This window comes from Alosa pseudoharengus, unplaced genomic scaffold (assembly GCF_046254945.1).
Source record: "Alosa pseudoharengus isolate Yale_2024_CS ecotype anadromous, Long Island Sound unplaced genomic scaffold, YU_APseudo_1.1 YU_APseudo_1.1_scf_5, whole genome shotgun sequence".
Lineage (NCBI taxonomy): Eukaryota > Metazoa > Chordata > Actinopteri > Clupeiformes > Clupeidae > Alosa > Alosa pseudoharengus.
Genome location: NW_027468837.1, coordinates 26,152,718 through 26,170,674, shown reverse-complemented (window position 1 = coordinate 26,170,674; position 17,957 = coordinate 26,152,718). Strand labels below are relative to the sequence as shown.

Here is a 17,957-nt window from a genome sequence, read left to right as displayed (position 1 = left end):
AGGAAAAGAGGGATGAAAGGTGGGAAGAGTGTGTGTGTGTGTGTGTGTGTGTGTGTGCGCACGGCCGCACGCGTTTGTGTGTGTATCTGGTGCGCGTATGTTTGTGTGTGTATCTGGTGCGCGTGTGTTTGTGTGTGTCTGGTGTGTGTGTCTGTGAGAGAGAGAGAGAGACAGAGAGAGAGACCATGCCCACAGGGCAGTATGTTTTACTGTCAAACTGTCAATATTACTTTCATTTCTTTTCCTTTAATCGAACACACACAAACACACACATACACACACGCACACACAGACCACATCATCCTGTGGCTCCCCGCCAAAACACATGCCTTGGTGAACAGAGGACAAGTGGCTCATACAATAAAGCACACACCCACACAAACACAAGCACACACATCCCACACACACACACAAACACAAGCACACACATCCCACACACACACACACACACACACAAACACAAGCACACACATCCCACACACACACACACACACACACACACAAACACAAGCACACACATCCCACACACACACACACACACACTCACACACACACAAACACGAGCACACACAAACAAAAGCACACACATCCCACACACACACACACACACACACAAACACAAGTACACACATCCCACACACACTTTCCCTCCGTGTCTCCTTACCTGTGTCACACATACATATGGGACACATAAAACTTCATACAGACACACCTTCCAATTGGCCTTAACACACACACACACACACACACAGACACACACACACACTCTCTCTCTCCCTCTCTCTCTCTCCCCCTGTCTAACAAATACACACACACACACACACACACACTAGCTCTCTCTCTCTCTCATTCTTTATCCCTTTTTTTCTCTGTCTCTCTCTCTCTCACACACACACACACACACACACACTGACACACACAAAGAGACAACCTGCTGCAGGTGCACTATCCCTTCCATGCACCTGATCAGAATGGAAGCGCCCTTGAAATGGACACTGAAACGTAACCTTGGGTATAATTTTAGCGGCGCAGCCACCACTGCAGTGCAGAATCCTCACCTCTCACAGTCCGTGAGCGACTCCCACAAAAGAACATCCTGGCTTAACTAAGACTGACATGACAGACCCATCATTTTGAAGTGATGAAGTGCAGTGGCAAAAACAAAATGTCAACTGGAACAAAATTGAATGAGATGGTTTTATTTAGTTGTGACTGTATTTGTGTGTGTGTGTGTGTGTGTGTGTGTGTGTGTGTGTGTGTGTGTGTGTGTGTGTGTGTGTACTAACCTGGTAAGATGAGACAGGAGAGTGCATATACGGAGACAGGGAGGTTTGAGCAATCATTCGGTTTGGTGCAATGCTGTAAGGAGGTGAGTAGAACCTACACACACACAGAGAGAGAGAGAGAGAGAGAGAGAGAGAGAAAGAGAGAGAGAGACTGTTATTTCCACATACATTTTCTTATTAAGTGCCCTTCTATTATGGCACATAAATGAATCATGGTGCTCACATTTCCTGTCTCACATTACCTTTCCTTTACCTTTTGGTGGTAGAATAAAAAAAACACTAATCCATTTAGTAATGCTTATCATTTTGCCACAAATCACATATACCGGTAATGGTTGTTTTTTGATGTGTTTGTTTGGAGACAAATTTGAAGTCCAGTACACATAAAAATGACTATGCAAACATGTTTTAATGTTTTAATGTTTTATACTGTTTGATTACATTCAGACGGAGCAGGGAAAAAAATCCATCTACCCACCCCCACGGATTTACCCACTGGCTCAGCTGAGCCGCCTTTCTCTCTTCCATGTCTTTTTGTGCAGGATAGCCTACTTGTCTCTGTTCATCATTTTTTTGTCTGCCTGTCTCCTTTGGCCCATAGTACCTTTACACGCACCTCCATTTCGTTCAGCTGTAGGAAATCCAATGTAGAATTCAAATAGTGTCTGTGCTTCCTCTCTCTGTCTGTCTGTGTCATATGTTTTAACAGTGTTTAATGCACCACACACTAGGCCCTTGGAGTTAGATTATCATTATCACCAAGTCCAAAAGCTTTTTCATTTTACGACAACAAAATCTATGCAGCCCTCTTTTTAGGCCATGTTTGGCCTAAAATCTATTGAATGCCCTTCACATAGAAAACCCCCGTTCAGACTCGTGGTGGCTCTAGTTTCTCGTGACTTGGCATAGAGTTTACATGCTCCAGCGGCACAGCAGCAATACCATGCGTCGCCACCAGGTGTTCCTCATTCGCCGAGAAGCCCTTGGGCCATGGGAGTTGTGTAAGTGTCTGGGGTAGGCCTGTGTCTGCGCAGGTTTCTGATCACACTTACCCATTCTGTAAGGCCGTAGGGTCATACGTCAGCGTCATCCCGCCCTGTAGGACAAAAGGTCATTTGAGTTCACAGCGAGAGGATCAACTCCTGCAGGCTAGGTGCACACAGTACACTAGCACTGTCAGGTTAGACAAACATGAATATTTGTACACGTATGGAGGAAAAGTGAGCGAGTAAAAGTGACTGTCTAAACAAGCTTTTGCCTGTACAACAGTGTTTGAGTCAAAATGTGATACTCGTATGGACAAGTCTTCAATTGTGGCATCTGGAATGAACGCAATTAGCTAAAAGCAAGTTAACATTCTTGTTTTTCTGGCAAACTTAAACCCTATGCCACAGATCTATAGGTGTGTCAGACTCTTGTAAGTTTGTGCTCTTTGAGTTCTTTCATACAGTAAAACTAGCATAAAGCATTGTCAGCTTTGCCACCTCATTTTACACCTGCAGAAGTTTAATTTAGTTCACTTTATTGAGATTATTTTATCAGGGACCATAATCACATAAATAGAACAAATGCTTTGTACCGGAATTTAGTAACTAGCTCATTTCCAATTGCAGGTTCAATTATCTTAATCTTTTATAATCTGATTCTGATATAGAAGCAAGACTGCCAATGTCGCAGATTGCCCCCTGCTCACCGCTTCGCTCTCTCTCGCCCAGGGCCGCCCGTTCTGAAGGTACTTCCCCTGGTTCTGGCGCTTTTTCTGCCCCCCGTCTGCAAACTTGCACAGCAAGGGTTCCGTGGGTACTAAGCAGAGAGAGAACAGTATGAATATGGATAACAGCATAAATGTGGGAGAAACACACACACACACACACACACACACACACACACACACACACACACACACACACACACACACAATCTCCCCCAAAGCACACAGGGAGATGCACAAGCATAGAATACAGACTTGGTGTTGGTGAGATGGTACACATTCATTTCAATACCATGCAGATAGATAAGAGGTAACAACAAAGTTGCAGTTGAGTACCTTTGAAACAATCTCTTAATGTCAACTGCATTAGCACAGCTCATTTATTAAGAAGCAGATGGAAATGTTATAAAATTCAGCCAAGCAGCTGAGGTGAGAAGAGGAAAATGCCCGAGACCCGTAAGGCTTTTAAACCATTTAAAGAAACAAGGCATTCATGAAAACAAAATTGAAATTAGTTAGTAGGCCGAAGATGACCTTAGAGTGTAAGGGAAAAGTGCATTCAAGTTTCTAGGTCTGCAAAAACAGCCAATGACTGCCTTTCAAGCTTAGCTTCACAAATCAGCAGGACAGATGCTTCACTGTCTCCTATACAGACTGTTACATAATGGTAGTTTGACCACAAATCAAATCATGACAAAGAACTCGTTGTTACTTATGCAGAAAAGTAGGAGTTTAAGTGCCAGACACTAAAAATTGAATGGAACTGCAGACCATTAACAACATTCAATATTTTTGGATTGGATTGACTGTTTCTTGATAGACTTTTTGCATTTATGTACATTTTTCCAAACCATAAATCACTAAGAAAATGCTAAATAAAATAACTAAATACTTCTACTATACTGTGTTACAATTAATTTTTATTTTCAAAAATATATATATTTTTTAATACAAATCCTTTTTTATGTGGTTTGAATTCACAAATGAGCTAAAAGATGCCGTTCATAATGCCTGAGGCGAGAGGCCCATGTTTAGTGGAGGTGCTGAGTAGACCTCAAGCCTCACCTGGTACTCCGGGAGGAGTTTTGATGTATTTGCCGTTAAAATGCTGAATTATGGCCTCACATTTTTCTGTTGACTCCATCCTGGAACACAGACAAGAAACGTCCAGAGAACAGTCAATTTTTCATTGTGTACTGTTAAGTCAAGTCTTCTTTGTCAAGACATTGTTCTTACACACCAAAATCTAAACGTACCATGAGGGAAAGTATATTGACTTAAACATATTATATTATATACATGTGATAATATGTTTGGTTTGGTTTGGTTTTATTTACTCTCTCACTTTTTTTATCATCCAATATGAACAGTAACATCAAATTCAATGCAAGTTTCTTCAGTTTAATGTCCCATAATCAACCCTGCATAATGTCTAATACCATTAGCTTTCTCATCACAATCATTTCGAAACAACAGCTCTGAGAACAGCTTGCTAAAGCCATTTGAGAGGAGTATTTTACTATTGACTCCAACTAGTGGCAAGGAGGAACAACTGCAGGCCCTTATTGACCTCACCTGGCAAAACCCACTCCGCGGCTGGTGCCGTTGGCGTCACGCAGGATCCGTGTGGAGATGACCTGCCCGAAGGACTTGAGCATGGCCTCCAGCTCCTGCTCGTCCATGGACACAGGCAGGTTGGAGATGTACAGGTTAGTGGGGTCCTGCTCCTGTTGCTGAGGTGGAGAGAGGATGACAAGGGACAACAAAGAGAGGGAGAGATGGAGGAGGAGAGGGAGAGAGAGAAGGAGAGATACATTCAGAAATGTGAATACGGTACGTGTTGGCATAAACAGCCTGGCAGGCGCTAACAATTATGTCTTCAGTCTGAAGATCATCGAAAGATGCAGTGTATGTGTGAAGTGTGTGTGTGTGTGTGCGTGTGTGTGTGTGTTAGTGCGTGCGTGCATGTGTGTATGAGGAGGGCGGTGCAAGTTGTGTGAGCTGCTGGGTGAGTATGGGGGTAAAAAGTGGTAGAAAGTCATAGAGCTCCAGGAAAATGAAATTCTCGGGAGCAGAAATGGAAACACAGAAGACGTACAAAGCCAGGGTTTCTATAACGAATGATCGAATGAGAGAGAGACAGAGAGAGAGAGGGAGAGAGAGAGAGAGAGAGAGATAAGACAGAGATGATGGTAATGGATGAAATGCCAACAAAAATGTGAAGAGAAAGAAAGAGAGAAGGCAAAAACAGCAATGATAGGGAGGGAGGGAGAGGGGGTGGAGAGTAGGACAACTGGGTGTACTTATGATGAACTTCCCAGGAGGCACCATTTATTTTCCTTCTCTCCTTTCAGCCCTTTTCTCTCTCTCTCTCTCTCTCAATCTCCAGCTAACCAAATACATTGTTCTTGCAATGACTCTTCAAAGAACATGGCATGGCATTTTGCATGGTTCCAAGGGGGGGGAAAAAACACAACTACATATCTAAAGTGTGTCAGTTCTATTCATGGCGCGTCATCATACAGGTCTGATTGTGAAACCAGTGTGTTTCCCTGTTTCTTTTTTTGTGGTAAGGAGCATGAACTCTCTCCAACACACAGATAAGGACAGTTACGCAACAAAACCACCACTTCCCAAACATTTCTGTTCCTCTGTTTTTTTTTTTTCCAGGGCTATGTTAAGAAGTTAATCAAGAGTCATCAATCCCAAGTCCAAGATTTCTGAATGACTGACTAACAGAAACATCATAACAGTCAGCAAATCATGCACTTGCCCCACCCAGCCCCATGGGCTGTGGCATGAAGGCAGCATTCATGTTCTGGTTCTATTTCTCCTGTTATGTTTCTCTTTTCTTCTACCTCGCCTTATCGCCGGAAAAGTTTCTATCGTTGCCTTTTTCTCTGCCTTTTTCTCTGACACTCTGTTTCCGCTGGGTTTGGGGTTAGTCTTTATCACTGTCACATTCCAATAAATATATCCGCAAATACAAACACACGCATGTGTGCGCACACACATCCACACACCCACACCCACACACAAACACACACACAAAGACGGTGGTTAAGCCTGTCTAGACCTACTATTTATCCCAGGTGTATGGTGAGTATTTGTGCATGTGCACAAAAATTAGCACCTGGGGCTGTGCAATGGAGTCACTTTAAAAAAAGAACAAATCCAAACGGCACAAAAAGAACAGGCTATTTTCACATGGTCCCTTTGTTTTCTTATCCTCTCTATTGGTCTAACTCCGACTCTCTCTCTCTCTCTCTGCACCAGTGTGTTCTGAAATGGTGCCTTCACAGGCACAGGACGTGTGCTGCCACATTGTGTTGTGTTACACAGCACTGCTGAGGTGGCCATTTTAATTCTGCGGGGGTGGTGGTGGTGGTGGGGTCAAATTTCAATGTGTAATGTGTGAGAGCAGAGCCAGTGCAGACCGAAGCCTTGGCGTCGGCTAGCCAGCTCACCGGCGCAGCACCAAGCCTGGCCCATACTAATGACATCTCGCTACACAGCATAGCAGCTGCATGTGTTTGTGCGTGCACACGTGTTTGTGAGAGTTAGTTCCCACTAACACACATTTTGCAGAGCACACAATAGCTAAATGCTGCATGAGCATGTTTGAACTACACATATTTGCTGTGTCAACAGATTATGCTCCCTAAAATTACTTTTGACCCCTAATGAACCGCTTTCACACACACACACACACGCACACACACACACCAGAGAGACACACAGTATTACATACACATATACATATATTTACTCTCACAGGAAATAGCATCACACAGGGCTTGACCTTATCTAAAGTGCATCAAGTGCAACATTCCTTATTCCCATGTATCATGTAAGGCCACAAACTATCTTTGAATCATTACATAACCACAGAGTGTGTGTATGTGTGTGTGTGTGTGTGTGTGTGTGTGTGTGTGTGCATGTGTGCATATGTGTGCATATGTTTGCATATGTGTGAGTGTGTGTGTAAGTGTGTGTGTGTGTGCGTATGTGAAAGTGTGTGTGCGTGCTTGTGTTTGTATGTGCGTGCTAGTGAGTATCCTTGTCTTTATAGGGCACTCACTCACTAACAAAAGCTAACAATCTCAATCATAAATGCATAGTTTGTTTTGCATTCATGCCAAGTCTGAACTGGGCAGCTTATGAATAGCTAACCTTTGGCTCTGTACAAAGTGTGTGCATGCTTGCGTGCGTATGTATGTGTGTGTGTGTATGTCTGTGTGTGTGCGTGCGCAAGAGCGTGTGGTTTATGCAGTTACATAAAACCACAATAACAATAGCAATAGCCTGGGCCAAACGTCTTGGTGACATGGATAAATGTTTGTGAATGATAGCTCCGTAACTTCATGGGGGGACTGTAGATCAGTTAAGCTTAAACAAAGAAACCGCTGGAAGTCCTCTAAAAATCTCTCCCCCTTCCACACACTGCTATTGCCAGGATGAACTACCCCATGAAGGGAGGGCGCTTTGGATTGAGCATGCGGTCGCTGCACACCAAAAGGAACTGTCGCACAAGAGCGACACAGTATGCTGTGTGCTGTGTTGTCATCTAGTTGCATGAGAGTGAATGGGACTGGTGATGGTTCATAGGTTATGGATTACAAGCAGGATGGTGATGCGCTGAGTAGGAAACAAAGAAATTGATGTGTGTATGTGAGTGGAGGGGGTATGAGAAGAGGAGGCTGCTGGGAAACAAAGTCATCTATGAGGCGAACAGGGGTACTGTATGTGAGGTATGATTTGTCACTGTGTAGCAGAATAGCGGTGTGTGTTCGTGTTTGTATGTGTGTGTGTGCATTTATCATTTGTGTATTTGTGCTTGTAACTAGGGATGTAACGGTATTAAAATTTAACCTCACGGTTATAGTGACCAAAATGATCACGGTTTTTGGTATTATCACGGTATTTCTAAAAGTGTGTTCAATATGTTCAGAAAGCACTGATAGGCCTACACAAGTTGAAATAATTTCAAAAAGTGTCCCGTTCACTTTTTTCTTCATGTTTAATTGACTATGTGCTTATAGCTTAATTTACCCTACCATAACTTTGGTAGGGTAAGTTAAATAGCTTTAATAGCTATTGCTATTTCTGTTATTTGGATGCAATGAGTGAGACCAAAGTAAGCGTTCAAAATAAAACTTTAGGCTACTGTATTCTCCTGATAACGTGAGTGGGATGGATTAAATGTGTACGCGAACATAAAAAGACGCAGAGTGGCTACATGATGCAGTGCACATTTTGCGGTGAAAAAGTTCCGCCTTTTAAAATCAGGTGTAGCCTAATCCGAATCGTAGTTAAAACCATCAATTAGACAACAGAATCAGTAGGGTACCAGTTTTGTTTCATTGTACCAGGCCTACTGTATGTCAAAAGCAGGCTCAGATGAAGCTGGGAAAGATTAAACACACGGTTTCCACACCGCGGTAATCAACCGTGATAATCATGGTATTTGAAATGAAAACGGTAATTGTTATCGTCAACATTTTTATCGCGGTTTACCATTATACCGGTAATCGTTACATCCCTACTTGTAACAGTGCGTGTGTATTTGTCATTTGTGCATGTCTATATTTGTGTGTGTGTGTGTGTGTGTGTGTGTGTGTGTGTGTGTGTGTGCATGATGCTCTCTTACCTTGGCCATCTGTGCCTGCACGCCACTGGCTTTCAGGGCAGTCACTGCTTTCTGTGCTGCCGCTGGGCTGTCAAAGTCAACAAAGCCATAACCTATAACACAAACACACACACACACACACACTCAGAGATATTAGCACACAAATGCATTAACCAACAAACAGATATTATAAATGTTGTCTGGCTGAGAATCATATATTTATAGACCATACACGTGGCCTGTATTATATTGTAATAGGATACGACAAACTCTCACCTTTGCATTTATTGGTGGTTTTATCCAGGATGGCCTTGGTGGATACAATCTTCCCATACCTAAGCAAAACAAAAACAGAAACAGCATCAGTATATAGTCAGACAAACACACACACACACACACACAAGCAAAGAAAACACTCTGTTCCTTCCTTAAACAAGTACACACTTGCAGAGTGTGTATGGCAGACCACACACATCTCCTTTCTCTGCCACACACACATTTTCACTCACACCAACACGTACCCACCCAGTGCTAATTGAGCTTCAATAATGCAATCACGACACAGACAGAACACGACCGTAAAATATTCCCCCCTCCCTTTCTCTCTCTATCTATCTATCTCTGTCTCCCTCTTTCTGTGTGTGTGTGTGTATCTCTGTGTCTGGTTGTGTCTGTGTGCGTACAGTAACCAGGTTTCTGTGATGTTGTTTTTGTGTTTTTTTCACTCTCTCCTCTCTCTCTCTCTCTCCTCTCTCTCTCTCTCTCTCTCTCCTCTCTATCTCTCTCTCTCTCCAGTGCTGGGTGAGACATCGCCTCGGGGACAAAAACAATTTGTTCCAGATTCTTTCCTTTTTCCCACCTGTCTGCCTGGCCGTCTGTAGACAATCCTGCCTCGCCTTAGACAGAAACAAGACCTGCTTCACCCCTTCCGCCCACAGCCCCACCCCAGGCTGCACTATGGAACACATGCAACAACATTGTCCCATGCCGTATTCTGTCGTGTTCCTTTCAAGTGTAAGTGGTACGTTGGACCAGATCGTTGTATAGTCTCTGCTGCTGTAAATAACAGTGCTACTGTATGAATGAATGATGTGAAAGGCTGTTTTGCAAGGACCTGCAGCATAAAACGTATCACGAGTAAAAGTAACCTATCCCCTGTATGATTTAGATTAAGTCAAATGTTAATTGTTTGTTATGTCTTTATCTCTGTGCGTAAAGTACTTTGTGTTGCATTCTGTGCATGAAAGATGCACTACGTAAATAAACACTAAATAAACACCTACTTACTAAACATCATTTTGAGCCGTCTTTGAGTTTTAATAAGGACTCGTAAGTGTACGTAATATTCGTCACACACAATTCATTTCTCAGTGCCTTTTCAGTGCCTGAGTTCACTTTTTGAAATGTTTCACAGCTTCAACTTTCAAGCTAGTCACTACAACCACCAAAACACATGCCTCAATATCTCAGTGTCTTAATGATGCACTCTGCAGTTTGGCCTCAGTTTTGTGAAAGGCCGTTTCCCTTCTGCAACCATGCTGGTTAGCTGAGATTGTTTATTGCTTGGTCTGAGCCACTATACCTGTCTCCCATTGATATGGCCTGAACTGTGTACTGTATGAACACAGGAGATTTGTTGAGTACAATCCCTGAATGTTCAGCCAGATGACGATTCGCAGTAATTCACTGAATTGGAACAATAGAATCGTGGACTACATGAGACCTGATAACAAGTTTATGTCATAAGTAGTGTGACTACCACTTAATCACTCAAGGTACTCTAACTTCCTCTTTTATGTTCATTCTCATTCTTCCTCATTATGTTCACCTCAATAACTAAAAGGCACGTACAACCAGCTCCATACTGCCGTGCCATATGCCCTGGCTGACTGGGTCCTCTTTGTTCGGCCTCCACCAACAACCAGGGGGCTTGTACTGCAGGCGGCCAGACCTCCACCGCGTTCTTGGGAAGCTCACCTCACCCCAGCTGGCCTTGGCCATGCTGACTGGCTTAGCATTGTGCCCAGTGCTATGCTTGGCACCACAGTGCCCACACAGCATGGGTAACACAACAACCTTTCTCTAAACAATCCGCTACACTCTTAGCACTTAGCTAAAAAACGAATAATCTTTCATCAAACACAATTATATAACTTTAAGAGTGAATGAGCATTAGTGAAAAATGTAGGTCTCTCTCTCTCTCTCTCTCTCTCTGTCTTTCTACTGTAGATGGCGGGTAACCCCCCTAAGGGTTGGAAACTGCACCTCTTTTTCGGAGTGTAGTGCTGCCAGATAATCTCCTGTAACATTGTGCTACATTCCAGCAACATTACAGCATTCTCCCTCAGGAGCATGGGTGGTGTTGGATCTACACAGCTGCACGGTAGGGTGTGTGTGCAGTGCTGGTGGAGTCGGGTGCTGCACGCTGCAGATACCGGACTGGTGGTAGAGGAGGGGGAGGAGGAGGAGGTGGTGGTGGTGGTGAAGGAGGAGGAAGAGAAGAAGGAGAAGAGGAGGAGAAGGTGGTGGTGGTGGTGAAGGAGGAGGAAGAGAAGAAGGAGAAGAGGAGGAGAAGGTGGTGGTGGTGGTGAAGGAGGAGGAAGAGGAGAAGGAGGAGGAGGAGGAGGAGGAGAGGCCCGTGGTGTGTGTCTACATTGGAGTGCACTTCATCTGGGCTCGACTAATTCTCTCCTTCCCCTCTATCTCTCTTCTTATCGCGTCTTTACTTCCCTCGCTTTCTGCCACTCCCTTGCTTTCTGTCTCACTAGCAGCACCAAGGCTGGAGGGCCTCAGCCATTTTGTGAGAAAGTTCTCCTCTCTCTTCAACAAAAAGAACAAAAACACTTGAAAAAATGTGTCTAGTTTTGAGCACTGCTTTTCTCTCACACATGCTCTTTCACTTGTTCAGTGTTTTCCTGTTTTTTTTCCACAGCACTGTCCCGCTCTCTTACTTATTCATGCTCATCATCTCTCTCTTTCTCTCCCTCTCTCTCCTTCCTCACTCTCTCCTTCTCTAACTCTCTCCCTTATTCTAACTTCCAGCCTCCCTCTCTTTTGCCATCTCTCTCTCTCTCTCTCTTTCTCTGTGCTTTACACTGGCTGAATGACTCAGTTTGTTCTACTGTAGGAGACTCTGACTATGTGACGTGCTGTGCTGCTTCAGTGACGACAGGGCAGGCCATGTGTAACCTGATCCCACACCCCTCCTCCACTCGCTCTCCTCTTAGCGCTTCTCTTTCTCCCTCTCTCTCCTCCCTTACTATTCTCTCTCCCTTCCTTACTCTCTCTCTCTCTCTCTCTCTCTCCGCCTGGCCTCTTCCTTCTTTCTCTTCCTCTCTCTATCCTCCTCATTCTCTTTCTTTCCGTTCCTGCTGGCTCCTACAAGTACTTAATCTTAAGGACAACTTGCACAGACGCCCAAATACACAACGCCCTGATCCAGGAACAGCACTTGCCCTCTACACGTCTCCCTGTGCTTCCCATCTCGGTCGGTGGGGTGTTTACAGTTTGACTGATCCCTGATCTGTGACTCGATGGCGCCAGAGACGCAGACGGCTCCTGACCTCCATCCCTCCACTGCGCCTTCTAAACCCCCCCCCCCCTCCCCGCTCTGGCCAATACACACTAGGTCCTAGTGCCAGAAGTGTTTCATGGAGCTACAGCGATAAAGGCAGATGAATGCTGTGCACTGTTATACTCCTATCTTGCTTTCGTTTCCTCTCTCTCTCTCTTTCTCTTTTTAAGGAATCTCTGTCGCCACCCCCCCTCCCTTTTCCTGCCCTCTGTTTTCACTCTGGCTGTGCGGCTTGCCACGGACCAGCCTGCTCTGGGTCCTAGCGCTCAACCAGTTTCAGGCCATGCGGGAGATAGTTCAGGCGTTGTCGACTTTCACTTTGATTTACTCTGACAGAGCCAGACTAGTTTGACCAACACAGTGGCTCTCTGCTGAATGTATGTCAGAGAGATGCCCAGGAGCTCTTGTGTGCTTTTATCTGCACCAACAAACTGTTCCCACGGTAAAGGATAATGTGCCCCATCCAGTTTAGAAGTCTGCAAACACATTTGAACTCCTGCCTGATGCCTGTAATTCACAGCATATAGGGGTACGTATTAAAAGGCATTCCCCGCTATTTTATTAGATTTATTTAACTTGGCCATCAGTATGGTCTCCTCAAAAAACTCCTTAGCTGTGGAATAATTACATTGCAAATCCAAGTGAAAATGGAAACTGACCTTGCATAAACTTCCACAATCAGCTATGAAGCTATAACATGTTATTAGAACTATTATGGTCTGTGGCCATTCTCAACTCTCTTGGCGTCTGCTTTTGCTGTTGTGAACATAAAACAAGCTTTGCATGAGAGATCATGGAAGCCAGTAATGATGCTTGCAGGGTACACAACTCATACAGTCTGGATATACTATTTGGTGTTGGCTCCTGACATGTAGAGAGAGATGGAGAAAGAGAAAGAGAGAGAGAGAGAGATAAAGAGAGAGGAAGAGAGAGAAAGCAAGAGTCCTGATTTTCCAGAAGAAGCCCATATGTTAGGAACATAGACACATTCACTCTAGGTAGCAACATCCTAGAGCACGGCCTTTGCACTACAGGATCAGGAAGCTTCAGCATAGCAGTTAATAATGTACTCACAGAAAAGGCCCACAGTCTATGCAATAAAATAATGCTTAATGCAGTAAGAGCATAATACCATTGCTCAGTATGACAGTGAGGTCTGGGGTCCAATCAGTGTGCACGACTACACTACAAGGGTAGTGCTGTACACTAAGGGGATGTTGTGTAGTGTGGCATGTAGTGGGTTGTGATTATATATATTATATATAACATAAATATGTATATTGGTGTGATACCATTACGATGGTTATTTACCTGCCAATGGGATTATTTGTGAAGTGTAACGGGAATCTTTATCTGAACCATTCTAGTCCGATTGGCCACTGCAAGAATCTGTATTAATATTGGGACAGCCGTGGCCTACTGGTGAGGGCTTCGTAGGGCTCCGGGCTTGATACTGAAGGCTTGCCGGTTCGATCCCCGACCAGTAGGAAAAATGTGGGCTAGGGAAGTGGCTGAGCACTGCTCTCCCATGCCCACATCCACGGCTGAAGTGCCCTTGAGCAAGGCACCTAACCCCTCACTGCTCCCTGAGCGCCGCTGTAGCAGGCAGCTCACTGCTCTTAGTTAGTGTGTGCTTCACCTCACTGTGTGCTCTGTGTGTTTCACTAATTCACGAATGGGATAAATGCAGAGACCAAATTTCCCTCACAAGATTAAAAGAGTATCTATACTATACACTATACTTAATAAATCTTTATTCTTGTAATTCCAGAGTGCAGCCTATATATTATTACTGTTGGTGGTTATTTGTACTATAACCCTGTAGGCTTCTGACTTCTTACTCTAGATTTATTACAATAGACTCCTGTTTGAGGCACGAAAAGCCCACTAACTGAACTCAGTGAAGAGTCCTCCGAAACAGCTGGTACTGAAGTTCACACACTCAGTACCAAAAAATATTACTCAACACTTAGAATCAGAGTATTTGGAAAGAGGAATATTTGGAACATTGGAGAAACCAAATGACCAGTGAAAGTACGATGAACATCAAACTGACCCTAAAAAGTGAATTTAAATTCAGTAAACCTTCTCTCTTTCAGAAATGAGTATGCTATATTGCTGCACTAACAATATCCTATTAGCATTGTACCTTTATTGTACCTTTATTGTTGTACGTCACTTTGGATAAAAGGAGTCAGCTAAATGAATAAATGTAAATGCAAAATAGAGGCAACTGACCACAAGTGAGCACAACCTTTCTATTGCGAGCCTTATAATGTGGGCATCATGGGGCAGCCGTGGCCCACTGGTTAGCACTCTGGACTTGTAACCGGAGGGTTGCCGGTTCAAGCCCCGACCAGTGGGCCACGGCTGAAGTGCCCTTGAGCAAGGCACCTAACCCCTCACTGCTCCCTGAGTGCCGCTGTTGTTGCAGGCAGCTCACTGCGTCGGGATTAGTGTGTGCTTTACCTCGCTGTGTGCTGTGTGTGTTTCACTAATTCATGGATTGGGTTAAATGCAAAGACCAAATTTCTCTCACGGGATCAAAAGAGTATATATACATACTATACTATACTTAATAATGCAATATTTTGCAATACTAAAATCACAAGGATGTGGTACGATTTTTCACTTTTTTATACAACCAGGCATTTATCAGTGTCCCTGTAACACAAGTAAGTCTACACAAAGGCATTTACATTCCTTGTATTCCTAATCCTTTGTATGGCTGTTTGACAATAAATGCATTAAAAAAAAACATCATGAATTAAATTGAATTGAGAGAGACAGATTTGATTTAAAAATACACAGAATAAGGGTGAGAGAATGATGGAGAGAGTGTATCTCTCTGTGCCTGTATGCGTGCATGACTAACACTAACATCGATAGAGAAGAGATGGACAGCAGTGATGGAATGGGGGAGATAGAGACGGAGAGAAAGGGAGAGACAGAGTACTTTAGTGGGGATTAAGATGGAGAGACAGAGTATACTTTAGTGGGGATTGAGATGGAGAGACAGAGTATACTTTAGTGGGGGAGAGACAGAGTATACTTTAGTGGGGGAGAGACAGAGTATACTTTAGTGGGGGAGAGACAGAGTATACTTTAGTGGGGGAGAGACAGAGTATACTTTAGTGGGGGAGAGACAGAGTATACTTTAGTGGGGGAGAGACAGAGTATACTTTAGTGGGGATTGAGATGGGGAGTGGCAGAGTTCCTGATGTCTCAAGATGAGACCGAGTCAGAATGTGTTAGTGTTGGTGATCTGCGGGTGTTGAGGCAACAGAACACAGATGACAGATAAGTGTCTGCAAAAAGCACTGGGTCAGGAGGTAAAACACACACATGCATGCACGCACGCATGCACAGATTGCACACACACGCTTATACGCATGTACTGACGCACACACAAACACACAAAAACACAAACACGTACGCATGTACTGACGCACACACAAACACACACACACACACACACACACACAAATACACACACACACACACAAACAATACATACAAGCAGGACTATTGATACCATAGATGCATATTGTCAGCATCAACACAGTGATCAGTCACAGCCCCTATTAGCACAGAGGTCCCCCCCCCCCCCACACACACACACACACACACTGACATCAGTGCAGGGCATTGATTAGGGCAGGAGTGACTCAGGCCTAATGAGTGATCAGATGGGGTGCCCGCAGGCTGGACAAAGGGTATTATTCCAGTCAATATCCACATGCATTTACAAACACACACACACACACACACACACACACAGAGACCCACTGTGTGTGTCCGAGTCTTTGTGTATGTTTATGAGTTTCAGTGTGTGTGTGTGTGTGTGTGTGTGTGTGTGTGTGTGTGTGTGTGTGTGGTTTCAGAAGATGCTTCTCAGTTGAACTTTGACCCACTTAATCACTCTGGTATTCCTTCCTCAGCGTGCTCAGGTTTTAGTTTCCGTCCTAATGAAGTTACGGCTCTCAGCTCTAGCATACCAGACTCATCTCTCTCTCTCTCTCTCTCTCTCTCTCTCTCTCATGTGCACGCACACACACACGCACACGCACACACATGCGCACACACACACACACACACACCGAGTTACAGCTTTCACCTCAGGCTTCAGGCCCACTCACATTTCACACATACACGCTGACAGAGGGAGTAACACACAGACACACACACACACACACACACACACACACACACACACACACACACACACATTCCATACATGCCCAACATATGGTCTCGGTCTTCCTCTCACACACACATAAACAGTATACAGAAAAAGCATACACTCATAAACACGTACATGCACAAGTTTGATTCTTCCCACATTACAAAACTGTAACACAGACACAAGTGTTCAAATGACACTAATTACACACACCTACTTCCCACCTTTCTATGCTACACCTCAACTTAAATGCACTTTTCACAGTCAAAACAGCATTGTTCTGCTTCTCTTTGGTGGTGCACTATGAAGCACATTTACAAACGTACGAGCACATGCATGTACCTACATACACACACACACACACACACACACACATAGAGAGAGAGAGAGAAAGAGACACACACAAACACACACCCACACATTCATAAGCACACAGTCACACATACACAAGCTGCCACCTGTATGTGTGTGTGTGTGTGTGTGTGTTTGAGTGTGTGTGTGTGTGTGTGTGTGTGTGTCTCTTTCTGTGTTTGTGTGTGTGTGTGTGTGGTGTGTGTGTGTGTGTGTGTGTGTGCATGTGTTCGAGTGTGTATGTCTCCCGGTCACAGCAGACCTCCAGCCCCAGTGTTTGTCTTTCACTCTCCCCCACAATCCTCTGCTTCCTGTCGAGCCTCAAATTAGTCCCCCAACCCCAGCCCCTGCTCCACCTCCTCATCCGCCCGCACCCCCACCTCCCCTCCCCACCCTCACCTCCCCTCCGCTCCTCTTCCCACTCCCCAACCCCACCCTTCCCTCCACTGAGGCCTGGGAGGAGAAGGAGGGGGGGAGAGAGGAGGCCTTTCCCAGCACGCTACAGAATTAGACCTGACCGCGGAGGCTCAATGGCCACTCAGCCGGCCTTCTCAGAAGTGGCCGAGTTGCTCGCAGAAATAGGTACGATAACATCACCACACATTTGAAATCACGTCTGTGCTAAAGTGGTAGGAGTGCTTAAGGGTGTGTGTGTGTGTGTGTGTGTGTGTGTGTGTGTGTGTAGGTATGGATGTGTATAGAAGAAAAGCATTTAATAAAACAGAAAAGGAGTAAATGTGAGATACAAGGGGGAGTGCGAAAGCAGGAGCGAAAAAGCAGCAGGCGAGACAGAGAGCAGGAATAGGTGTGAAAACACCATCACCCTTCACCCAACCCCAATCCAGCCCACACTTTCAACGGGGGAAACTGGGGTGGAGCCCAACTGAAGGAAAGAGTTTATAATGGGGGAAAAATGCAGAGACAGAGAGAGAGAGAGAGAGGGAGAGAGAGGGAGAGAGAGAGGGAGAGAGAGGGAAAGAGAGGGAGAGGGAGAGAGAGAAAAATGGATATACTCAAAGGTGTGTTCATGATGCCAGTTTAACTGGCATACTGCTGCCTACATTATCTCAGCAGTGATGACAGGATAATGACAACCTGGCAACAACTGGTGTGTGCATGTGTAAATATATATATATGTGTGTGTGTGTGTGTGTGTGTGTGTGTGTGTGTGTGTGTGTGTGTGTGTGTGTGTGTGTGTGAGGAAGAGGAGATGTGGAGTGTCA

General features: G+C 44.6%; 1 protein-coding gene across 3 annotated transcripts in view; it reads right to left on the bottom strand.

Annotated features, from left to right (window-relative positions):
* LOC143104670 (RNA-binding motif, single-stranded-interacting protein 2-like) overlaps positions 1 to 17,957 on the bottom strand; it is a 50,884-nt gene that overhangs the window by 10,986 nt on the left and 21,941 nt on the right. For all 3 annotated transcript variants that reach the window (XM_076268838.1, XM_076268839.1, XM_076268841.1), the window contains exons 3-9: positions 8,903 to 8,961; positions 8,648 to 8,739; positions 4,573 to 4,730; positions 4,063 to 4,142; positions 2,980 to 3,089; positions 2,339 to 2,382; positions 1,287 to 1,380 (exon numbers count right to left, since the gene is read on the bottom strand). In XM_076268838.1, the coding sequence (XP_076124953.1) occupies positions 1,287 to 1,380; positions 2,339 to 2,382; positions 2,980 to 3,089; positions 4,063 to 4,142; positions 4,573 to 4,730; positions 8,648 to 8,739; positions 8,903 to 8,961 (637 nt within the window). The remainder of the gene's footprint in view (positions 1 to 1,286; positions 1,381 to 2,338; positions 2,383 to 2,979; positions 3,090 to 4,062; positions 4,143 to 4,572; positions 4,731 to 8,647; positions 8,740 to 8,902; positions 8,962 to 17,957) is intronic.